Here is a 24,791-nt window from a genome sequence, read left to right as displayed (position 1 = left end):
ATACACATACAGATTTTGATGTTATTGGATTTCGAGAAAAGTTTTATTAAGGCGGTTTACTTTCTTTATCTTGCCTAGAAGGTGGATTAGGGCATGAGAATGTTTTTGAATCTAAGTTGATTTTTGTTTGTTTTTTTTAATGATTAGTGGTTGTTTTGATGTTAGATATAGGTTGTTTATGTTTATAGGGTGTTTGTTGAGTGGTTTTAGGTGAAAAAGCACTAAAAGCACCTTTACATATTTTTTTCTTACAAATTAAATTTTGATCTGACCTTTGTTTATATGTTTTATATAAAAATCATTGAAATAAAATAATTACAATATTATATATGGTATTATTCCATAAAATGCCTTTCAATTTTATATTTATTTTCAAATAAAATTATAATAATTTTTTTTATTAGCAAATGCTATTTTTTATGATCCTTCACTTTCTTCACTTTCTTAAATTTTAATTAGATTTTTTTCATAATTAAATAGATAAGATTATATTTAAGATGTCATTTCATTAAAGATAGTTCAATTACCATATAATAAAATAAATAAAAAATTAAGAGCTCTTAAGTGTGTGGGATAAATATTTTAATCTATTTTTATTTTGTAACTTAATAATCTAGTCTTGGATTATCATTGGCAGCTTGGTTTTTGAATTTATCGGCACATGTAATTTTGCATCAATTTTTCTACTATGAAGAAACATTTGATCTGGTCTGCAAACCAACTGGCTATTTCTACCTACTGTCCTTGACTTTTTGTTCTTTTCATGGGGTTCTGTTCATTAAGACCTACGAAAAGGAAACAATGTTAACGACAGAAATGAAATTTTACTAAGAAAATTTTTGGAAGTGTGGTTGTGTTACTTTTTAAAGTGTTTGTCGTGTTGAAATATATTAAAATGATATTTTTTTATTTTTTTAAAATTACTTTTGAAACCAGCGCATCAAAACGATTCAAAACATATAAAAAAATTAATTTTTAGTAAATAAAACTTAAATTTTTATAGAACATGATTTACACTGCGTTTCCAAACGGTGCCTAAACTACTTACAACCTAGGTAGAGTAATGGAGCAAAATACCCAATGTATATTTTTTTTTGCTTCTGAGTTTGTTTTGAGTTGTAGGATTCATCCATAAAAAAAAATAATAGTAAAAATATGAATTTATTATTTTTACTTTTATATTTTTTTGCAGTTAAGAGTTGTACCCCACAATAAATATATATATAAAAAGTCAAAATAAATATACTCTAATTATCCGATAACATCAAAAGAATTGCCAAACTAACTTGCACAGTGATCAATTTGAATAAAGTTTTAATTTGTGTTTATTTGCAAGAAAATACAAAAAAATATATCTTACTCGATAAGTATTAGTATTATTTAATTTGACGGATACATTTGTTATAATATTAGAGTTTTCCATTAATAAAGTAATTAATAGTGTTTTTTTTCTTAAACCATGTAGCATAAGTCTTATATGTTGGGAGTGGGAAACCAACATCTTGATTTGATACGGTATTACCGGAGTTCCTTACTAATTTAAAAGTTCGGTTAGAATATCAATTCCAAGCTTGAATTATTCATTGTTGAATCTTTGATTTCAATGGACCCAAAATGGCACACAATAGACAAATCCAGTCAAGTAACATCTCTTCGACTGCTTATGTTAATCAACTATTTGTTGGACGTATTGAGTATTTTTGTCAAATTTAATTTACCTAAATGATGTGGTGGCATATAATAATTGGATTTTTTTTAAAACAATTTTTTTAAAAAAATATATGAATTGCTTGTAAGAAAATCTTGTTGTGGCGAATTAATGGGATATTTTGGATTTTTCAATAATAATTTTGCAACAAACTTGGAGATTAAAGAGCTTGCACAATTATCACCATCTGATTTTGGTAGAGAATGTGCACACATTTTGTTTGGATCCAGCCTGACTTAATTTGAAGGTCTATAGCTCTACATTTATTTGTTTGAAAGTATCAATCTGATCATCTTAGAATCTGAAAATACAGTAATGGCTGTTTGAGAATGAAATGTTGTTGAGTTTTGTTGAAGAAAATGAGAGGTAAACTTTTGATGGTAGTAGCTGATATTTATAGAGGGAGTGTGTATATGTTGAATGGTGATGGTTACAGCCCTAAAAGTGGTTGACAACGCTACATTTATTTACTTGAAAGTGCCTACTCGATCAGTAAAAACTATCAAAGAAGAAGCTAAACAGTAGCTGAACAACATGTCGTCTAGGTTGAACTCTAGAAATTAGAGGTTTATTTTAGGATCTAACAAATTTCATTCTAGTCCCTATTTTTCTATTTGCTTTTAATTGTATCCGTAATTGTCTCCCAAACTCTAAATTTCATGCAATTTCACCCATGCCAAACTCAATCATCAACCTCGAAGTTTAACGTCATTTTCATCTTGCTTATTGATTTTTGATTTGTGTATTTGGATCCTTAATTGATCATCAAACTTTTAATTTTTTTCAATTTGCCCATTGATTTGGTCAATTTCAACCCCTACAATCACACATTTTTTTTTTCCAGTTTAGTCATTGGTTTTAGATTTCTTCAATGAAATCTCTATATTGCCTATCAAACTTCAATATTTATATAATTAAGTCTTTGATTTGACCAAATTAACTCTTTAAAATTGCAAATCAACCTTCAAATCTTAATTTCTTCTAATTAAAACTTAAATTGACTTTAAATATCAATCTTTTCTTGTAATTAAATTCATAATAAAATTAATTAAGCTCCCAAAAATATATGAATATAATTAATTAAGGGATTTAAAAAAATAATATTTACGATAGATGCATGATGTCATTTTCAGACAATTAGCATTGGGCAAGGGGTTGGACACAAACGCCAACATAGAAATGGAGTCGGGGAAATCAACATCATACCTACCAAAACTACGAAAAAGACAGCCAGCTTCATCAACATCATCTACCATCTCGGAAGCACTTGCGATTCCCAAATCTAAAGAGACAAGAAGTCCTTATAGCTACAGCTTGGAAATAAATAATATGTTATTAAGTCAAAGTTATCATACCGTGAATAAATGTATCATTTAATTAATTTTTTCTTTGTTTTCCCTTCTTTCTAATAATTGAAGATAATTATATATAATAGTATAAATAAAATTATTTACCATTATTTGTGTGAGAATTTTTTTAATAGAATGATTAAAATGATATTGTAAAAAAACCCTAATAATACCATACTTTTTAAATAAGATTTTTTTTTTGATTTACATGGATGTCCAAGCCAGCTTGCGCGTACCATGACTAATCCCACGACCCACTAAACATCATGTAAACCCAGTGAGCATATAAGACACCGCGGGGGTGACAGACATGCACAATAAGATTCGAACCCAGATGCAGAGAAAGGGAACAAGGCCCTACCACCGTTAGGCCAAAACCTCACATGCCAAATAAGATTTTTTTACTATTTTTAGTGATTGATTTATTGTCAAAGTTGTTTTTTTTTTTACTGTTCTTAGGAGTTTGTTTTTTTTACCCTAGTCTACAGGAGTTTGTTAGTTACTATCATTTCTTTAAAAAGGAAACTCATATGGAAAAGGAAAAATTGATTAAATACAAAAAATAAAATAAAATTACATAGAGTTTTTATTTATTTGAACCATTGAGTTTAATTTTAACTTAATAAAATATAAAGTTGAAAAAAATCATAATTAATTACGGGTAAAACAAGACTTATCAATCATTATAAGTATTTTATAAAACATATTATGAGTTCAGCAAAGATTTGTGCTGATTTATTGACTCTTCTAAACTACATGTGACAAGATAGAAAAAACATCTAAATGCTAATGATTCTTTAATTTATGACTATGCAAGTCATTTATCTTATTTAAATACATTAATTTAAATCAAACTTAATTTTAAATTATTGGATTCTAATATAATTGTGTTTTTAAACACTTAGGCAGCTTCCTTGTTGGACCCGAAACTGGTTCATGGACTAAAAAAAATTCCATGCGAGTAACGTTTTCCCACAAAAAGAAGAACGACTTGCTTTTTTAGCGAGAATCATGCCTCCTTCGACCTCACCGATGACACCACCTGTGAGTGCTGTTTACCAGTAACATCACCTCCTTGTCCCTATGTATATATAGAAAGAAAAACTTGCCAAGCATAAAAAAGAAAAGAAAAGTCATTCTATATATTTCCTGCCTTCCTTCTCGAAGACATTTCTCTATCTGAAGCAAGCACCATGTCCAAGTCACCAGAAGAAGAACACCCCGTGAAGGCCTTCGGGTGGGCTGCTAGGGATCAATCTGGTCATCTTTCTCCCTTCAACTTCTCCAGGAGGTGATCGCTTGTTTCTCTATCTCCATTTTTTTGTATTTATTTTTCATTTGGATATATCATAAATATGTATATATGCATATGTGTAGGGCTACTGGCGAAGAGGATGTGAGGTTCAAGGTGCTATACTGCGGGATATGCCATTCTGACCTTCACAGTATCAAGAATGACTGGGGCTTCTCCATGTACCCTTTGGTTCCTGGGTAGGTTCATATCTCTCTCTCGCTCTCTCCTTTCTTCCCGTATTTACGTTTACTTTTGATTACACGTTTGTAAATCTTACTAAAATATAGAGTAAGAAATTCGATCTGTTCAGAAAAATAGTAAGAAATCAGATCTGTCTTAACTAAAGGAAAAGAAAAAAAACACGTTTATATGGATTAGAATAATTATGGGAATTGTTTTTGGTCGAGGTGTTTAATTTTTTTTTTAAATTCTTAAAAATGTATTTTGATGTAATGAGGGTGATCTTTCATCGAAAATTACTAAATTAGATCTGAAATTAATCACAGAAACTGGTTATAAATACTCGGACCTACTGCAAGCTCATTTCTCCACTGATTTTTCAAGTATGATTTTCCCTCATCGGTAAATAAAATAACACTTTAAAAAACAACTCAAATATCTTAAAAAAAAGCGCCTCCCACTGTGGACCGAAAGTGGGACATGTCGAACTTGATTCTTTCGACAAGATGCTGAACGACCACGATGCGTCATTTATTTAATAATCCGGGGCAATTAGTCATTATCAGGCTGCAATTTAATAACCCAAGGCAGTGTTGAGATTGTGGTTATCCTCCCTCTTCTCCTCTCATGTGGTTCTTTAGTCATGATTCTTTACGATTCTAATAATCCGAGGTTCTGGAAATGATTTAAATTAAAAATAACACAAGGCTTCTGCCATTGCGGTGGGGTCTATTTGAACCCCTTGCAGAAGAAGATAGACTGCCTTCTCCACCTAGATTTGTCTCCATTTTTAAGTGCGTGTGCGTAGAGGTGATAAAGTTCCACCTTGGTCGCCTAAAATGTTGACCCTAAGAGCAATTTTCAGCAATGGTGTAAGACTAGACGAAACTTTCGTGCTGTTCAAGGACAAGAGTACTTACCTACCGGCCGGCCCTGTTCTTTTCTAGGGGTTCTTTTCTATTCTAATATTCAATGACACCTACCAAAAAGAAAACAATATTTCATGGTAGAAAGGATTGGAACTAGCGTGGTAGGATTGCCAAAGCTGACTTGCACACTGACCAATTTAAATAAGATTTTAATTTGTGTTTATTTGCAAGAAAATATATAGAAAAATATTTCGCTCAATAATTATTGTTATTATTATTTAATTTGACGGATATTTTTCATTAATAAAGTAGTTAATGGTGTTTTCTTTAAAAAAAAACCCATGTAGCATAAGTCAAATAACATCTTGACTTGATGAGGTATTATAGGAGTTCCTTAATAATTTAAAAGTTTGGTTCGAACATCATTACCAAGCTTGAATTGCTTATTTGTTGGACGTATTGAGTTTTTTATTCTCAGAATTTTTATTATTTTTTAACATTATCACATCAAAACTATTTTAAAATTATTAATTTTATATTTTAAAAACAAAAAACAATTTAAATGGTATTTTAAAAAACAGAATCCACGGCAAACATTTAAGTCTCCTGACTTCACATTGTTTTTTTCTTTTTTCATAATTAGTGTCGCCTCAACTTGGCAAGTGCCACTAAATTAAGCAGCACTCGTCCGCAAATGAATTAACTAAGCTAGAAGTTTAATTTACGTGGACATTCAAACTACTGGTTTGATTTTTGCTAATCTAGATCAATAGCCTGTACTTTATGTTTCTAATACTGGAATGTTGGTCTGCAGGCATGAAATTGTGGGGGAAGTGACAGAAGTTGGGAGCAAGGTGAAAAAGGTTAATGTGGGAGACAAAGTAGGCGTGGGATGCTTGGTTGGTGCATGTCACTCCTGTGAGAGTTGTGCCAGTGATCTTGAAAATTACTGTCCAAAAATGATCCTGACATACGCCTCCATCTACCATGATGGAACCATCACTTACGGTGGCTACTCAGATCACATGGTCGCTAACGAACGCTACATCATTCGATTCCCCGATAACATGCCGCTTGACGGTGGCGCTCCTCTCCTTTGTGCCGGGATTACAGTGTATAGTCCCTTGAAATATTTTGGACTAGATGAACCCGGCAAGCATATCGGTATCGTTGGCTTAGGTGGACTTGGTCACGTGGCTGTCAAATTTGCCAAGGCCTTTGGATCTAAAGTGACAGTAATTAGTACCTCCCCTTCTAAGAAGGAGGAGGCTTTGAAGAATTTAGGTGCAGACTCATTTTTGGTTAGTCGTGACCAAGAGCAAATGCAGGTAACTTCAAGTCCATTTCCCATAAAATCTCAAAAAATCTTCTAGCTTGTTTAGATTGAGATAAGTTTATGTAAATTGTTTCGTTGAATCTCATATTTTACTTCAAGTTAAGAGTACGTAATGGGATGTGCAGGCTGCTGCAGGAACATTAGATGGCATCATCGATACAGTTTCTGCAGTTCACCCCCTTTTGCCATTGTTTGGATTGTTGAAGTCTCATGGGAAGCTTATCTTGGTGGGTGCACCAGAAAAGCCTCTTGAGCTACCTGCCTTTTCTTTGATTGCTGGTCAGTATAAAACCTAATTATGTACATCCAGTTATTCAATTTAATAATTGTTAACTTATGGATACTAAGATGATGGGTAAACAGGAAGGAAGATAGTTGCCGGGAGTGGTATTGGAGGCATGAAGGAGACACAAGAGATGATTGATTTTGCAGCAAAACACAACATCACAGCAGATATCGAAGTTATTTCAACGGACTATCTTAATACGGCAATGGAACGTTTGGCTAAAAACGATGTCAGATACCGATTTGTCATTGACGTTGGCAATACTTTGGCAGCTACGAAGCCCTAATTAAGGAGAAGATCCCATGTTCTCGAACCCTTTACAAAATCTGATAACATGTGTTGTTGTCATGAATAAATAGATTATCTTTGGGACTTTTCTTTAATAAACGATTGAGTGTTCTTGAAAACTTCACATCGGCAATACCCAGGCAGCTACGAAACGCTTTAGAATTGTTTGTAAGTTTGTTTCATTAGGCTGATACCATGCTCTCGAGTCCTTTGTAAGATCCATTTACGGTTGTGTGAATGCTATGAACAAATAATATGTTTGCGGTTTCTCTTCAATAACTGACTGAATGTTACTGAAAACTACGGCGAGGTTTACCAAAGGAAACAGGTTGATAAGCAGCTTTTATAAAGGCCCGATGGAGGCCTAATGTTGATGTTTTATGTCAAGATTTTCATCTTCCGATCAAAATTGAAAAAGAAAAAAAATTGGGCAATTAGGATAAAGAGTTAATAATATGTTTTTTTTAAGCATGCAAAAGTTAATTTTTAAGCATGTTGCTGTATTTATAAAATAAAGAGTTTTATATTTAGTGAAAATAGAAGAAAATAGTTAAATTATTAATAATGATTGGTGAAAGGTAATTAAAAGTTAATTTTTTAAGAGAGAAAAAGGAAAAGAAATAAAAAGAAATTAATAATATTATTTGGAGTGAATATTAAGCTGCATTACCCTTGTACCAAAAACCTTAATTTAAGTAATAAATAAATTCATACAAGATTGGGATAAATTGGACAATTAACATATAAAATGAAAATAAATAGCGAAATGATATTGAAGCAAAAAGATTTAGTAAAATAACATACTTTTAGGATGTTACGGTTGAGAATCACGACATTTAATTAATGTCATAGTTTAGAAACATGATATTTAACTAAATATTACAGTTAGGAACCATGAAAAAATTATAATTGATGTCGCGGTTCCCAACCATGATATTTAATTAAATTCTTACAAACTGATCGACTGTTTCATAGTAATCAATTAATCCAGCAAATTGGTTGAAATTAAGAAATAGAGGTAAGCTTATGTGTGAATAGTAAATTTTATAGATTCTAATTGTAGTTTGTTTTTTAGTCTATAAGTTGGACAAATATATATATTTTTTCGCATAAAACATATATGGACAAAAAATTCATAAAAATCATATTTTTTTTTCCAAATTGGTTGACCATTTCCAACAATTAGATAAACTAGTCAACCGGTTAAGCTAGAAAATTAGTAATTCAATGAAGTTAATTTATTTATTTAACAAATAGCTTAGAAAATTCCTAGATAGGATGTTGTCTATCTAAATCGCTCCAATATAATATCAACACATGTGTTTGATTATTTTCAAATACTTTAGTAGCACACAACCTAGCATTACAAATACATGTGCATGTTCTATTATTCAATCTGACTATCCATCTAACTTTTTTTACAACACCTGATTTAATAGGGGTGTTAACCTAGAACACCTGCTCCTTATAATCAAATAACATTGTAGTATGATCTCTTAATCTATCTGTACTGATTCTCAACTTAATTTGAATTGTTAGGGGGAAAATTTTACCACATTGAATGTAATCATTAGATTCACGTCTCCACTTGACCTAATAGTTATTACACTTGTAAAATGTTAATTGTACTATAGCTGAAATAGGTATTGCAAGAGCACCTTTCAGAACATGATTAAATGATTATGAAAGATTAGTTATTATATTACCATACCTGTGACCACTATCATAACATAAAGCTCATTTTTCTTGTGGTTCTCATTCAAGCCATTCTTTATATGTTGAGTTCAACTTACATATTCTTTCATAACACAAATCAAATTTGTGTCTTGAAGGTTCGTAACACATCCTCATCAAATCTTTTTTCCTAGTCAGGTCTTTGAATTTATGATTGAAGTTGCTAATAAAATGTTTAGCATAATACTGATGGTATCCTATAGGTTTACGCTAAACTTCTGCTTTACCATTCTTGATGCCTACATGTCTATTTGATATTATACATATACTTGTTTTATCATCAGTAATGTATCTTTGTATGCAAAATAAAAATCATCTCCAATTAGATTTTCTCCATCAACAATTGAAAAACCCAAGGAAATAACCTATTATTTGCATAAAAAATAATTGCAATCAATAACTTCTCATCATATCTCCTATACAAATATATGCGATCAACATCGATAAGTGGTCTACAATACTTGAAACATTCAATAGAAATGACTAAAAAACTCTCCTAAAAAACCGTTGTACTATCATCAATATTTTTTTAGTGCATTCAATTAACAATTGTTCTAGGATTTTCCAGGATTTGATTCCTTTATTGCTAACAACAACCTAGGCAATTTTTTAAAATACTCCTCAAGTGAACCAAAAAGATGTTTAATCACTTTCCGTTTTACAACTCATGCTTTGTCATTCTTTGTTTTTCTTTGTTTCTAATAATTGAAGATTATTATATGTAATAATGTAAATAAAATTCATATAACTTTAACACAAAAAATTACTAATATTTTAATAATTGAAAAAATTCTTGTTTAATTTAGAAATTAAAAATTAAATTAATTTTAGAAAATAATATATTATGTACTATGTTTATGTTTAATTAAGGAAGACTAAATAAATATAATCCATAAAACTTGTTTAGGTATTCAATACAGTAAATCTTACTTTTGTACATGAATAGCGTGTAACAAAAATAAAATAGCGTTTGTTAAACTAAAAGACACTAAAAATAAACATAATGAAGTTGTAGGAAAAAATTATAAAATTTGAAATTTGGATTAATGAATAAATGATGATTAAAGATCTACAAAATTGAATAAATAGTTTACTCTAGTTGACTAAGGGTTAAATAGAAAAATATAAAATAAACATTAAAATATAAATGAAAATATAAGGAATAGATGAATTAGGAATCTAGAATCTCAAAAGAGGTGTTATTTATAAATGCCTAGATATGGTCCGTGCTATATCACAAGGCTATATTTTTGTTTTCATAAAAAATAATATTTAGATGATGCAAGTATGTTTAAAAAAAATAAGAAAAACAAACTATTTGGGTTTTAGCTCAGATGAATTTAATAAATTAGTTTTATTTTAATTAGATGATAAAATAATTTGATGGTACTAGCAAACAAACAATTTCTATTTTTAAATAGACCACGATAACTTGAAAAACAAACATTTAAAAGTATGTAGAAGGATAAAAAAAGAAAAAAAATCAGCTTGAGTCAACTCGGGATAATATGATAAACATGTAACCTGGTTAATAAGAGTCAAGCCAACCTAGATTAATCAACAAAACTCGTTGTTGCCCAAGTTAAGAGATTTAGATAACCTGATAAAAAAGAAATTGAAGAAAACTACAAAGACAATTTTTTTTTAAAAAACCAAATGTTGAACAATAAAATTGGAAAAAAAACCAAAAAAGAACATTGACTAACATTCACTTTTCAAACCCGTGATGGGTAATTAGACCAAAAGCACCATACATTGAAAAATTAAATGTTGAAAGATAAAATTAGAAAAAAAATCAATTACACAAAAAGATTTTAAGAATAGCAATTAAAAGAATGAGGGTGAAAATAAAAATAAAAATAAATTAGAGGGCAAAAAAAAAAAGTTTTGATTGGAGGATTAAATTGAAAAAAAGTCAATCTAATATCAAATGTTGAAGGATGAAGGAAAGAAATCAATTACACAAAAGGATCTAAAATTAAAAAAAAAATAACAACTAAAAGAATGAGAGTGAAAATTGAAATAAAAAAATAAATTATAGTATAAGAAAAAAATTGATTGGAGGGTTAAATTGAAAATAAAATAAAATTTAACAAAATAAAAAAAAACAAGGACCAAATTAGAAAAAAAAAACACACCATAAACCTAGATTGAATAAGGAAATTAGAAACATCAAAACTTCTACAAAATAACCAAGGAAAAAAAAAAGAAATCAAGAAGGGTTAAATCGGGAAAACTTATACATGACAAATTAGAATTGAATGATTAAATTAAAAAAAATAAAACTTTAATAAAAAGGCCAAGGGTAAAAATTAAAAATCAAAAGAAAAATGATTATAGTTGAAATATCAACAACAAAGTGGACCAACCTATATTTTTTAGGGTGGAAAAGAGAAAATAAGAAGAAGAAAAATAGGTGTGATAATAGAACCAACACCTATTAAAGACATGAGAGTGCCATCAAAAGTCATAACAAGAATAGAAGATGAAGACAAAAAAGCAAAAGATAAAGAATCTTGAGACCTATGATGTGAAGCATCAAAATCTAAGATTTATTCAGAATATGACATACCTCAATAACTATAAGACAATTGACCTATGGAATAAGAAACAAACATAGTTTATGACTGCAAGGAGATAAACTTTTGAAATTGCTCAGCCAGAGTAATAGGATTGTAACTAGTTATCAGACGTCCAAGCTTGATTCTGTTGTCTTAACCTGGAACATTAAACCTTCCAATGATCTTTCTGCTTATAAAAACTATACTTATTGAAGGCAACCCTTGCGTAAGGCTTATTCTGATTATTAAAGAATGACTTAAAAGATACTGCTAGCACATAAAGATTAAAAGTAAAAAAAATTTTCTTTTCAGAATAAAACCAAAGACATATTTTTTCAGCCAATAACTCATTGACAATTAAATCAACAGAAGATAATAAAGAATGATACAAAATTGAATCTCTGAGTCTTTCAAAATCACAGTGAAGCATCATTAACAGCTGTATCAATCGTTGCTGCTCTCTACGAGCAATATGCACCACATGCCTTTAATTTTGTAAGAGTCAATTGATCTTAAAAATCTGTCATAGCAGAATAAAACCCATGAATACTCATATTTTTCTGATGAAGAGCTCATATGTCATTCTCTAATTGATACTACTTTGTAAACTTTGATTGCGTGAATAACCTTTATAGATGATCTCAAACCTCTTTTGTTGTCTCATACTTCGTCAACTGTGTATTTATGAAATTCTCAACAGAATTGTTAATCCAAGTAATAATCTTTGCATTATTTGCTCCTAGGCATCTATCAAAGTAACATAACCCTCATCAATATTACTAGGTATTACAAAAGTTCCACTAACATATCTCCACATCTTTTTACCCTAAAAAAAAATTTTCATCACATAACTTCAATACAAATAATTCTTTCCATCCAACCTCACACCTACAAACTGAAGCGAATCATCTCTTTTAGTAGTCATAATCAACAAACGAAAAAAAACCATAATGCAAAAGAAAGGAAAATGAAATACCATATTGCAAAAACTAAAAAAATATCTTCTTGAAGTTGGATCTGCGAAAGCTGTGTTTGAGATTAAACCTTGTTCTATGAAACCATGCTTCGCTACCATGTTAAACAATCCAAAGAAATAAAGAGAAATACAAAAATAAGAGAGAAGAAGGCTAGAGTTTCATTGACTCTGCATGATATGATCACAATAATCTAAATGAATAATTTTAACCTAAATACAAAGAGATTATATATAGGCTAAATTAAAAAGAAAATAAAAATATTATTTTACCCTTAATATAAAATAAAATAACCCTATATTTTTTAATATCCATCACATATGTACTCTCTTTTCTTGGGTTAAAAATTAACTTGGAACTTGACTTGCAACATAAAACGAGCAAAAAATAGTAATATCATAATACTTATCATGCTCGGACATCGCGATGACCATTTATAAATTTTTCATGGAAAAAGAATATATATTTGACATCTTGTTCTTTGAGGGGGGATGTCTAGTTTGAGGACTCACCACGTAGTATTATAGTTATTAGAAACCTTAACTGATCAACATAGATTCTATGGTACGAGACTGGTTACGTAAAAAAAAAAAGATAATATCACACCTTAAGTATTTTATTTGAGGCAAACTGTATAGTTGATTTTTTCTTAAATTGCTAAGAGTTTGTTTTTGCTTTATTTTTATGGTTTTCCTATAATATTTCTGATTTTGGTGTTAGTGAATATTCACATACAAATATTTCCAACTCTAGCATTGATAAATATTGTATAACCCAAAAAATATGGTATTTCTGACTCTGACGCCAGTGAATAAATCCTTAAAATTTAAATTAAAAAAACTATTTTTTAAAATTTTTTAGAACAGAAGTAGCCCAGTAATATGGGCTGGACTAGGTCCAGCAGTCCAACCCGGTCACTAGCCTAAGCTAGTATCCCGGTTTGCTGTTGCACTGTGCAAGCATGCGTGAATTACAATGCATGCTTGCACAATAACAGGTTAATTAAAAATGGTAAGACGCGGCAACAACTCACCTAGTACTGTTGATGGTTGGACCGGTGGCTAGGGGAGAAGAGAGGAAGCTGATTATGGTGGAGAAGAAACTTCTCACGACTGAGGAGCCGGTGGACGCTGGCCTTAGGAGCACGGTGGGGTCGCTTGTTGGAGCTTATAGTTTGCTGGAGTTGCTGGAGCTCCTCTGCTGCTGTTGGCTTGAGCTTGCTCACGGCTGCTGGTGCGAAAGAGAGCTTCTAAATATTGCTTCAATGGAGGCTGGGATACGGCTGTCGTGCTGCTCCTAGTGTTGTCGTCTCATTCATGGCCGAAACAAGGGACCACAATGGGGATGCTGAAGACTTTGTTGATCTTCCCTAATGGGTAGCTCTCGTCCACCATGTTAGTGCAGAGCTGCTGCTGGAGGATGATCTTCCCCTTCTGTCGCTGCTTTGTGATGTTGGTGTTGCTCTGGGTGCCGGACTACGAAGAAGAAGCTGTTGCTGGAACTGAGTTCTGAGGAAAACTCTTCTTTGTGCTGAAGCTGCCTACGATTGGAGATGTTGGAGGTGGCTGAAGAACGCAACCACCACTGCCCACGACTGAGGAGATGATGAATGCTAGCCAGAAAATGAACGGTGAAGTTTGTTTGGCAGGGTCCACAGGGATGAATGCTGTGGGCTGTCTTTGGGTTAGGTTCCGACAGGGAAGAGAAGCACAGGGGAGGGAGACGCGGGGGGGCTTTCGCGACAGAGAGGAAGATCAAGGTGTGTGACCAAGTTGATGACAATGGAGAAGCCCGTGAAGAGTCTAAAAAAAAATCTGGAGCTGGCGGCTCCCTGCTTGAAAATCGATTTATGTTTTCGGTAAAGCCTTCACTCTAGGTTGTCGTGTAATGGCTTCTTCCGGGGTTTCATGTAATGGTCTCTTTTTGTTTTTTGTTTTTTTATAATGTACAAGATCTGTATTTATAATATGAGAGTTTTATAGAACATTAAAAATAAAATCTTAAATAAACTTATTTTTTTTAAAAAAATTGAATTTAATTAAAAATAATTTTTTTAAAAATTATTATTATTTTATTTTGATGAAAAGAAGAGAATAATAAAAATATATTCTAGTCCTTAGCTTTTCCATAAGGTAAGAAATTATATTTTTCATCAAAATAAATTCTTGATTTTTTAATTTTTAATTTTAATTTTTATAAAATTAAATTAAAATCGAATAGATGAAAATTAGGTTATATCAATAACGTTAGATTGTGGTTTTTTCTAGCAACCGAAAAAGTAAGAGATTTATTCTAAGAAAAAAAAAAGGAAAAATGAAAGTAAGAGATTTATTAGTAAATTGAAGTCAAAAGTGTGATGTTGAAAACCACATGGACTATATATTTAATTTTTAAAACTATAGGGACTAGGTAAATACAAATATTGCTTAATTTTGATCTAAAATATCCACGTCATATATTTTCACGGCTCTGATCCCAGAAATCAAAATAAAGCCATAGTCCGCGTATTATAAAAACCAACTAACTTGATAAAGAAGAAGATAGAACAAACAGATTTTCTACACAAAAAAATACAGAGAGCTTGTTACCTTTTGGCAATGGAGGCCGTACAGTTATCGACCGTTGCCTCCCGCCATTTCTCTACTCCTTCTCTCTCGAAAAACAACAAGACTCTCTCTTACTATTCAAGCTGTCCAGGATATTCAACTAAATCTTTTTGTTCTTCGTGGACTGGCTCAAGCAATAATGTTACTTCGCTTTCCTCAAGAAATTCATTCACTGTAAGTTCAAGAAAGAAAAGAAAACAACTCCCATTTTAGTAAATTTGGAGTTTTTTTTTAATTCGGCTTATCTTTTGATGTACAAATCTCTCTTGTTTTGCTTTCTCTTTACCTGTGGTGAACAGAAAGAGATGTGGAGGTGGGTGACTTGCAAGAGTGTCGTTACTTTTAGAAGAGAAATGGGAGGTGGTGTGGTAAAAGCAGAAATGTTTGGTCAGTTAACTAGTGGTCTCGAATCTGCTTGGAACAAGCTCAAAGGAGAAGGTTTGAGCTTACATGTTTATTTTGTCAATTCTATTAGTTTTCTCTTTTTTTTTCCTTAAAAAACAGCTAGCAAATTTAGGCATGGAGTAGTGTGTTGTAGCTATTAAAAATACATCAATGTTAGCAAACAATAAGAAAAGGAAAGCATTGATTTTTGTATCTATAGATGGATTAAAACTGTGGGTTTCTTTTCTTTTTCTGTTTTAAATATGTTACATTTTCATTTTGTTGGTGTTTGGCTTTTGTTTGCGGTTGAATTTTTTTACCTGCTGCAGAGGTTTTGACCAAGGAGAATATTGTGGAGCCAATGAGGGATATTAGAAGAGCTCTACTGGAAGCTGATGTGAGTGAATTTGCAAACTAGAATTCGAGTTTCTTTTAATGTTTTTAAAAAACAAATTATGGTTGGTCTATTGACAGGTAAGCCTTCCTGTGGTTCGAAGGTTTGTTCAATCAGTCAGTGACCAAGCTGTTGGTGTTGGCCTGGTTAGAGGAGTGAAACCCGATCAGCAATTAGTCAAGGTATAAATTTCTATGAATTGAATACTTCTAAAATGTAATTAATCTGAGTGATTTGTGAAATAAAAGTGAAGTTTCCTTCTTTATGTTTGTGTACTTAAACAAATTTTCAGTCAGTTTCGATGTTGTATGTGCTCACTAAATATTATTGTTTGGTTGGCTCAGCTGGTGCTGTATTCTTCTATTGTCTAAGTTATTGTCTTTGTTTTCACATTTGAATTGAATCTAGCCCAGCATGCATAAAAACTCCTAGGAGGCAGTGAGGATTACTTGCAATAATTTGATGAGTGTTATATAGTGAGTTAATGACTTTAATGTGGAAGTTGAGCAAAGCTATGGAGTCTTTGTTGTGTTTGTATTGGTGGTTATGAATATCTGGTTCTTGCAGATTGTGCACGATGAGCTTGTGAAATTGATGGGTGGAGAGGTATCTGAATTGGTCTTTGCTAAATCTGCTCCCACTGTAATATTATTGGCTGGCCTACAAGGAGTTGGGAAGACAACTGTTTGTGCAAAGTTAGCTAATTACCTTAAGAAACAGGTGCATTTTGAAAGCCACAACTTCTATCCTTTTCTCTGGGGTTTGTGGGTGTTTGTAGTTGGCTGTTGATAAGCTTTTTGTATGCTTAGTTATGTTGTTGACACCGGTTGTGTTGGAAACCACAGGGGAAGTCTTGCATGCTTATTGCGGGAGATGTCTACAGACCTGCTGCCATTGATCAACTTGTTATTTTGGGTGAACAGGTATTGAATTCTGACTGTCAAGAAATTGCTTTAGTACCTATTTGCAGAGTAATGGATTAATGTTGTTGTTTGGTGTTTTAGGCATTTGCCTATCTTTTGGGTTTGGCCTAGGCTGTCAAGTGAAATGTGCAATTAAAGTGAGCATTTGTACTGGTAGAGATTGACACTCTTACCATATAGTGATGCTAATTTTGTGAAGGCAAAGGCTATTCATGTTTCCTACTCCAAGATGAAATACTAAATATGACGTTTCTCATTAACTTGAAGTGAACTAATTTCCATGTTTGTTAAGTTACTGTGGTTAACAAGATAGTTGTTTTGCTTTGATAATATATCTTTTATATTACTCGTTTTTCTTATATTTAGTTGTAGCTTGTGACAGGTAGGTGTGCCTGTTTATACAGAAGGAACTGATGTTAAACCTTCAGAAATAGCTAGGAAAGGTTTATCAGAGGCCAAAAAGAAGAACATAGATGTGGTCATAGTAGACACTGCTGGAAGGCTTCAGGTTAATAATTTCTTTGTGTGTCTGATCTTCTAAAGAGTAGGAAAATATGCCTTTTCATTCTCTGTTTTTGCAGCACGTAGTTTTTTATTTAACTGGAATACATTTTATTTTGGTAACATTTAACAGATAGACAAAGGGATGATGGATGAGCTGAAAGACGTTAAACTGATATTGAATCCAACAGAAGTTTTGCTTGTTGTGGATGCAATGACTGGGCAAGAAGCTGCAGGTACTCTGGCCTTCACTTTCTATGATAGTGGTCAAATGATTTGGTTATTATTTGAACTGCTAGTCACAATCTTTTAAGTGAGCCTGAAGAAACTGTTATTTCTTGTATAGAATCTACAGATTAATGAGGTGCCTTTTCTGTCTTGCATGCTCTTACCATGTCACACAAGCTATTGATTTCTTTTCTATATATATATATATATATATATATATATATATTCACAGATAACATAGGTGTGTCAGAAGTGCATAACAAATATCATAAAATTCTACTTCTTTGTTGCTAACTATCAATAGCAATATTTTGTATAAGAAACTGAAAGAACTGTTTTGCCCATTTTACCTAAAGCTTGTACCATTAGAACCTTCTCGAATTTGTTGTTCTTAATATATCAGTTTCTTATGTTAATCTTCATTTTTGTGATGAATCATTTAAAAAGAAATTGACAAACTTATAGCCATGCATTTTGTTTTTCCTTAGTAGGCCATATGGGCTTCAATATATAATCCTATGCATGCTGAATAGTTCCAATTCTGCATTTTTTCTCTGTCCTATTTATAATCTTAAACCATGCGTGGAACTCATATTCTCATACTTACAATGAACATGCTTACTTCATGGACACACTTCTTCTTTGGGTACATTGACAGCTCTGGTTACAACATTCAATCTTGAAATTGGAATTACGGGTGCCATTTTGACCAAGCTGGATGGGGATTCTAGAGGTGGTGCAGCTCTTAGTGTCAAAGAGGTCTGTGTTTGAATTTCCTTAGATTTTTTCATTATTTTATAGCAGCCTGATTTTATGCGAGGATGAGTTTTTTGTGATTGTATGACAAATGATGGAAATTATCATAACTGTTTGTTCATTTCATGATATCTTTTGTATCTCCTTTGTTTGTCAAGGAATTTTCTTAAAATTGATTGTTTTTCCGATAAGGAATTGTGATGGTTGTCTGTATGAGATTAAAGCCTCGGGATTATGTTATAGGGAAATTAAATATGATTTCTTTGGCCTTTTTGGAAAATATTGAAAACAGCTGAGTAATCTATCAATTTAGAGAAAAATGGTTATTTAGTGTGGTTTGATCAAGAACATCACCTAAAATCTGATGGGGGACAAGTAGAGGAGAAGAAAATCATAGGAAAGAAGAGAAAGAAGAAGCCAAGAAGAAGAAAAAAAGGAGCTGGAGAAGAGAAAAGATGGGTAATGGAGGGCGAGAGGTCTGGAACTCCGCAACTTTTATTAATTCAAATAAATTATCTAACATGTAGAAAAATAACATATAATTAGTAAAACCCTAATAAAACCAACAATTGAGGTCATAGCTCATTAAATAAAATCGTCCAACTAAATAACATAAATTAAGCCTAATTAATAAACTCAAATAAAAAAATCCAATATTATGGCCTTGGACATGCTCAAGAGTAATGGGATGGGCTGTCATCCGTCGTCTCCATTCATACACGTGCAATATGTGGCATGAGTCTGGTGTCTCCACCAACTCTCCTAGGGTTGAAGAAACTTGACCCCACAAGTTTAGTTTAAAGTGGCTCTGATAATACTCCCAAAGATCAGGATCAAGTTGCTGCGATATCTCTTTAATAATCCAAGTATAATATGAATTAGGTAATCGTATCTATGAACTAGGATTCATTAAATTTCATTGTCACTAATAAAAATAACCTGTGTATCCATAGTAGCATCAATATATTCTTTTTGTGCTTATGATAAGGGTACTGTGATAGGGATTTCAAAAGGATATTTTGTTATCTTTTATATATAATTGGGTCCTTAGTAGAGCTAATATCACTGTTTGGTGGTAGTTCAATCATTTATTACACTTTGAATGGTCTACTACTAATTGTCTACAATTTTTTATTGATTTTCGAAGGACATTGTTCAGATCTAATCTATATCATGAAATAATCTCTAATATTAGATAATTATAATACTTGTGTAAATCAACTTGAAGTTTGTATTGTTTAGTTGTTCGACAGTGATAGGGTTAAGGTCGTCTAAAATTGGCTTTCTTGATTTGGGGCTCTTGTGTGGTGGTTTGGTGGCTGCTTATCTGGTCAAAGAGGGTTGTTATGGATGGGTTTGTTGCTGCGGATTGAGGAGAGTAGAAAGTTCTTGAAAGAGGAGAGTGACTGCTTGAATAGTGAATGATGATGGGTTGCTGACTTGCGTTGCAAATCTTGCTGTGGTGATTGAATCTGACTCCGTGTCTGTTGGTCTAGGCATTTTTTTTTTCTAGTGATGTGGTTGTTAAGATCGGCTAGAGTTGGGCAACGAGAGTGGCTGACGGTGTGAAGGTCGACTAGAGTGTTTGGCTAGAGATGGGCAATGGGTTCGAGGATCAACTACAAGTGCTGTTGTTGCTTAATCTCCTTTTGCTTTCCTTATAGCCAGGGAAATAATTGAAAGGCGCTGGAATCGTAGAAGGAATTGCTGGTGCTACAATTTTTTTTAGGCTTTCAAAAAATAACTTGGTTGCATCGTTTGATTGTTAGAACAATAAAAAACCGGGCTATGATATCAAAGTTGATGGGGACGGGTAAGATTAAAGGAGAAGAAGATAAGAAAAAAAAGTGAGAAATAAGAAGCTAAGAAGAAGAAGAAGAAGAAGAAGAGAAGGAGCTGAAGAAAAGAAGAGAAGGGAAAGGGAGAAGGAGAAGTTATCAACTTTTATTAATACATCAAAATATCTATCTTAACGTGTAAATAGTAAAACCCTAATCAAAACCAACAATTAGGCTAATAGCCTATAAATAAAATTGTCCAACTAAATAACATAAATTAAGTCTAATTAATAAACTAAAAAAAAAAGAAATCTAATACCAAGGGCTTGGACGTGTTCAATCCCCAAACCAAAAGGTATTGAATTGGGATATACTCCATCGTCTCTGTTCATACACATGTATAATCTATGACACAGGTCTGGTATCCCCACCAAATCTGGTTCTACGAGGCCTCTCAAATTGCTCTGAAAAAGAGAGCAAGAGATGGACTCACTTGTCTCTCTATCATGCACACATCTAGAGATTTAGTGCGTAACATATGTTGTTCATAAATGCAAATGTTGTAGGTTTTGGCTGGTCTAATCTTGCAGAAGCACCATAAAAGTGCTTTAATTACCTTGTGATGTGGCACTCAAAGTCCATAGTGTAATGCTGCATTTTGAAATTCCTTTGGAAAAAAATGTGTGAATGAAGTAATTTTTGTTTGAGCAGCTGATGTATACTTGTGACAGCAGCTGTTGGTTGTTTCTTAGTGCTATTTTTTGGTGATTTTTCTTTTTTTGTTTGATACAGAAGATGTACTGAATAATAAGTTAACAGTACAGATATTTCATATATATTTAGTATTTAGTAGTTGAGTGATGGCAGGTATCAGGAAAGCCAATCAAGCTTGTAGGACGGGGAGAGCGAATGGAGGATCTTGAACCTTTCTACCCCAATCGCATGGCTGGACGCATCTTAGGAATGGGAGATGTTCTGTCTTTTGTTGAGAAGGCTCAAGAAGTTGTAAGTTCGAGTGAGCTCCATTTCTTGTTTTCTTGAATGAGCATATCTTAATGCAATTCTTAGTTGATTTGTCTGTACAGATGCGCCAAGAAGATGCTGAAGAATTGCAGAAGAAGATTATGAGTGCCAATTTTGATTTCAATGATTTCCTAAAGCAAACTCGTGCTGTTGCTAAGATGGGTTCCATGACTCGTGTCATAGGAATGATCCCAGGAATGGCCAAGGTATGGAAGCCTCCCTTAACTTCAATATTTTTCACAGTTAGTGGTTTGCTGGTTGGTGTAAGATACCTCTGCTCTGATTTTTGGATTAGTGATCTAAGTATTGTAGAATTGGGTATTTTACTGTCTTTTTTTCAGATTCAATTCATGAACTTAAAAGACGGAAGTTTCTAAGATTTATGTTGCTCCTCTCTTTGCCTTGTAACTTCGTATGCTTATGGAAGAAGCTTCAGCTAATTTTCCTATATGTGCATGCAAACAGGTTACTCCTGCACAAGTTCGAGAAGCAGAGAAGAATTTAAAGATAATGGAAGCAATGATTGAAGTGATGACTCCTGGTATCTTCTTCTACCTGATTTTTGTTTAAATTGCTTTTGACATACAAAACTTAGACTAAGCATGTATACTGTGATATAGTGGTGATAAGACACCAGAGCTTTTGGCACAATTGCACTCATCTAATCTGGCGCCCTCTTTTTGCTGAGTCTTTATAATCCTCTTATCAACAATTCTTTCTTCAAATGCACTCCAGAAAAACTTCAATCTAGTACTTGACTATGATAAGTCTTTATGTTATAAGAAACTTTGTTGGGTACGATTCAATAAGTACATGATGTGTTGCTTGAATTTACTCAGAGACAAGAGCTATTCAATAATTTCCTTGTCAGAGTATTGCATTACAAGTGTTTTCTGGATTCGTTTCGAAAATAACTAAAGACATCAAATCTTTTATTATCTGGCCTAGCATGCATCGTCTTAACCAGCATTTCTAGTGTGTACCATGTTTGGAAAAGTAGAACTTATTCCAATCATGTGGATAAAGCGTGACAGTAATAATTATTTTTTTTTGCCACACCTACTGATCTCTCTGCTATTCAATTACCTATTATTCTTGCTTCTGAACCTTCATACTTCTACTTGACTCTCCTTTATTCATTGTTTGTCTTGGAAGCTAAACACACTCCAATAACAAAAGCCAGTCTTTTGGAGTCAGCCTTGCTTGTTGGCTGATTCTCTAGTTGAAATGCATCTAATATTATATTCAATGCAACTGAAGGTCTAAATGGTTGGTTGTTAAAAAAAATTCATAAAGATTTGTGTTGCATGCTTTTTCTTTCTATGTGATACAGTGTTCACATGTTTAACCCTTCAGAATATTCAGTCCTCCTAATGCTTTCTGATTTCTTGTTTAATTTACAGAGGAGAGAGAGAAACCAGAATTGTTAGCAGAATCTCCTGAAAGGAGGAAAAGAGTTGCCCAGGCTTCTGGAAAAACAGAGCAGCAGGTATGCACGCTTGCTACTTGATGTGTGCACTGGAAAATACTGTTCTGTACTATCATATTTTAGCTGTTTACTTTTGCATGGTTATACTTGTGACATCAAAACTAGGTGAGCCAACTTGTTGCCCAACTCTTCCAAATGCGTGTTCGTATGAAGAACCTAATGGGTGTGATGGAGGGTGGATCTATTCCTTCCCTGAGCAATCTTGAGGATGCACTAAAAACCGAACAGAAGGTACCTTGTGTGCTTATGCATGTATATTTTTTATTTGCACGCTTTAATGCTTCTTTTTCTGTTCATAACTCACATGATTATATTCATTGGTAAAGAGTTGCTGAGTCATGCTGGTTGTACAGAATGTTCTCAGCAATTCTAAAGACTGAAAAAGTTCTGCTATTCAGTTCTAATGGTTATGTTTACCTACTTTGTTACATCCTTGTTACTGCATAATCTGTTCCAAGGCTGTGAAACTTCGAATAAGATAAATATCATGAGTGAAAAGTTATTTTGTTCAACACTGAGAACAACATTTTATATTGACTCATTGTATCATCATGTTGCATAAATAAGTTAATTGTCTCTATTTCTATGTTCTATTATATCTGCTTAGACGAGAGAATACTAGTTTAAGTGGATGGTGGGAGTGTACTTTGAAAAGCAGAATATTGTGATGTAGTTTAAGTTGGATGGCAGAAATGTACCAAGGATTAGCTAATAAAATTTTTGGCAGTACAGTTTTTTTTTAAGTTGACCTTTGAGAAGGTAGAGATCTCTGTCTTTAGACTCCACTTAGGGAGAATGGAAGAAAAAGTTTTCCTTGCATGATCTGCTCCGTTCATTTTAGGGAGGATGGAAGGAAAACTTTTCCTTGCATGATCTGCTCCAGTCATTTAGACGACTCACAAAACCAAACAAGAAGCTAAACAGTATATTGTTTGGATTTTTAAAAATTGTATGGCATACTTTCAAGTGTCAACATGGTAAATGGAACTTGGTCCTTTTATGTTTTCTTTTTATCAGGAAAAAACTTCTCTGTGGTTTCCATTTTGTTCGTTTAACCAAACTATTCTGCAGCTTTCACAATGTGAAAAGGCAGTAAAATTTGCATGGTCCTACACCTGCTGTATTATATAATTGTATGCCTTTTGCGATTCCCTTGTTTGAAGGCGTTAAGAATATTTGGAAACCAATAGAGAAACCGAGAAGCTTACGCATATCCAGCATCCAATTAGTCCTAGCCCAATCTAATTGTTTGATGTTTTTGGGTGTCTCCTGGATAAGGCTCCTCCCGGCACTGCAAGGAGGAGGAGGAGAAAATCAGAATCAAGCAAGCGGTTTGTTGACTCAGTATCATCAAGGCCGAGTCCCCATGGTTTTGGGTCTAGCAATTAGGGCTAATTAAGTTGGCAGGCACTGCAACAATGACCAGAAGTCAACGGATCATAGTCACAGTTGTGTTACCAGCTCTTTGCTATCTCCTTATCAAGAAGGCGGAGTTCAAAGTCACATGAGATTGGAGAGTTGAGAGTTAATTACTCTCTCCATGAGATCAAATTTTTAAGATAAGAATGTTTTCACCAGTGTTCATGACCCAGAACCATGTATTAAAGCTTGTAAACTTGTTTAAGAACTCAGACATGTATGTAATGGCATGGAATAAAGGCTGAGATAAAATCATGTCATTCTGGTAATATTTCTTGTATGCAGATTGTTTATTGCTTATGTTCAATCTCAGAGCAGGACACTGTAATTGTCTGTTGAAGGTATCCAGCTCATTATTCTCAAACTACATGTTCTGTCTGCTGTTGCAGAGTCTTACAGATGTTACTTGAGGACCGGTGGCTATGTAAAGCAAATAATGACAAAAGAAGCTAAGCTCTAAGGGTGATTTTGTCATTATGTACATCCAAGAATTAGTTAAATCTGACAGATTTCCCGGGAAGTTGTGATTCTTGGTGAACAAAGAAGAGAAAGTCGTTGAGATCCTAAAACAGTAGCAATCTTTTAGCATCTGATTATCCTGTGCATGACACTTGTAAATAAACTATTTATTTAAAGGCCCAGTTTTACAGGTCTCTTCTTTTTTCCCCTTCTTCCTTGGCAAGCAAAGAAAGAGATAAAAAGTTGCACATA

At 32.9% G+C, this 24,791-nt stretch overlaps 3 protein-coding genes across 3 annotated transcripts in view; 2 read left to right on the top strand and 1 right to left on the bottom strand.

Annotated features, from left to right (window-relative positions):
- Window positions 1-24,791, bottom strand: part of LOC133677689 (F-box/kelch-repeat protein At1g57790-like) — a 97,106-nt gene that overhangs the window by 29,698 nt on the left and 42,617 nt on the right. The gene's annotated exons all lie outside the window — the stretch shown is intronic.
- LOC133677345 (8-hydroxygeraniol dehydrogenase-like) lies at window positions 3,999-7,589 on the top strand. Its single transcript, XM_062099326.1, has 5 exons — window positions 3,999-4,348; window positions 4,435-4,548; window positions 6,215-6,728; window positions 6,862-7,015; window positions 7,100-7,589. The coding sequence occupies exons 1-5, from the start codon at window positions 4,251-4,253 to the stop codon at window positions 7,306-7,308; spliced, it is 1,089 nt and encodes a 362-aa protein (XP_061955310.1). The 5' UTR covers window positions 3,999-4,250; the 3' UTR covers window positions 7,309-7,589.
- On the top strand, window positions 15,106-24,444 carry LOC133677344 (signal recognition particle subunit SRP54, chloroplastic-like). The gene is made up of 15 exons (XM_062099325.1): window positions 15,106-15,359; window positions 15,485-15,623; window positions 15,899-15,966; window positions 16,044-16,145; window positions 16,531-16,683; window positions 16,809-16,886; window positions 17,269-17,394; window positions 17,521-17,623; window positions 18,274-18,374; window positions 21,017-21,154; window positions 21,235-21,378; window positions 21,638-21,713; window positions 22,576-22,661; window positions 22,767-22,892; window positions 23,940-24,444. Exons 1-15 carry the CDS (start codon window positions 15,177-15,179, stop codon window positions 24,048-24,050), a joined length of 1,734 nt encoding a protein of 577 aa, XP_061955309.1. The 5' UTR covers window positions 15,106-15,176; the 3' UTR covers window positions 24,051-24,444.

This window comes from Populus nigra, chromosome 17 (genome assembly GCF_951802175.1).
Source record: "Populus nigra chromosome 17, ddPopNigr1.1, whole genome shotgun sequence".
Taxonomy (NCBI): domain Eukaryota; kingdom Viridiplantae; phylum Streptophyta; class Magnoliopsida; order Malpighiales; family Salicaceae; genus Populus; species Populus nigra.
This window is presented reverse-complemented; position numbering and strand designations above follow the sequence as displayed.

Excerpts from the sequence above, each read along its gene's own strand:
- LOC133677345 (XM_062099326.1), top strand. The coding sequence starts at position 4,251 with ATGTCCAAGTCACCAGAAGAAGAACACCCCGTGAAGGCCTTCGGGTGG. Across the intron at positions 4,349-4,434 it reads CCCTTCAACTTCTCCAGGAG|GGCTACTGGCGAAGAGGATG; the intron begins GTGATCGCTTGT and ends GCATATGTGTAG. Across the intron at positions 6,729-6,861 it reads GTGACCAAGAGCAAATGCAG|GCTGCTGCAGGAACATTAGA; the intron begins GTAACTTCAAGT and ends TGGGATGTGCAG.
- LOC133677344 (XM_062099325.1), top strand. The coding sequence starts at position 15,177 with ATGGAGGCCGTACAGTTATCGACCGTTGCCTCCCGCCATTTCTCTACT. Across the intron at positions 15,624-15,898 it reads GAACAAGCTCAAAGGAGAAG|AGGTTTTGACCAAGGAGAAT; the intron begins GTTTGAGCTTAC and ends TACCTGCTGCAG. Across the intron at positions 15,967-16,043 it reads GAGCTCTACTGGAAGCTGAT|GTAAGCCTTCCTGTGGTTCG; the intron begins GTGAGTGAATTT and ends GTCTATTGACAG.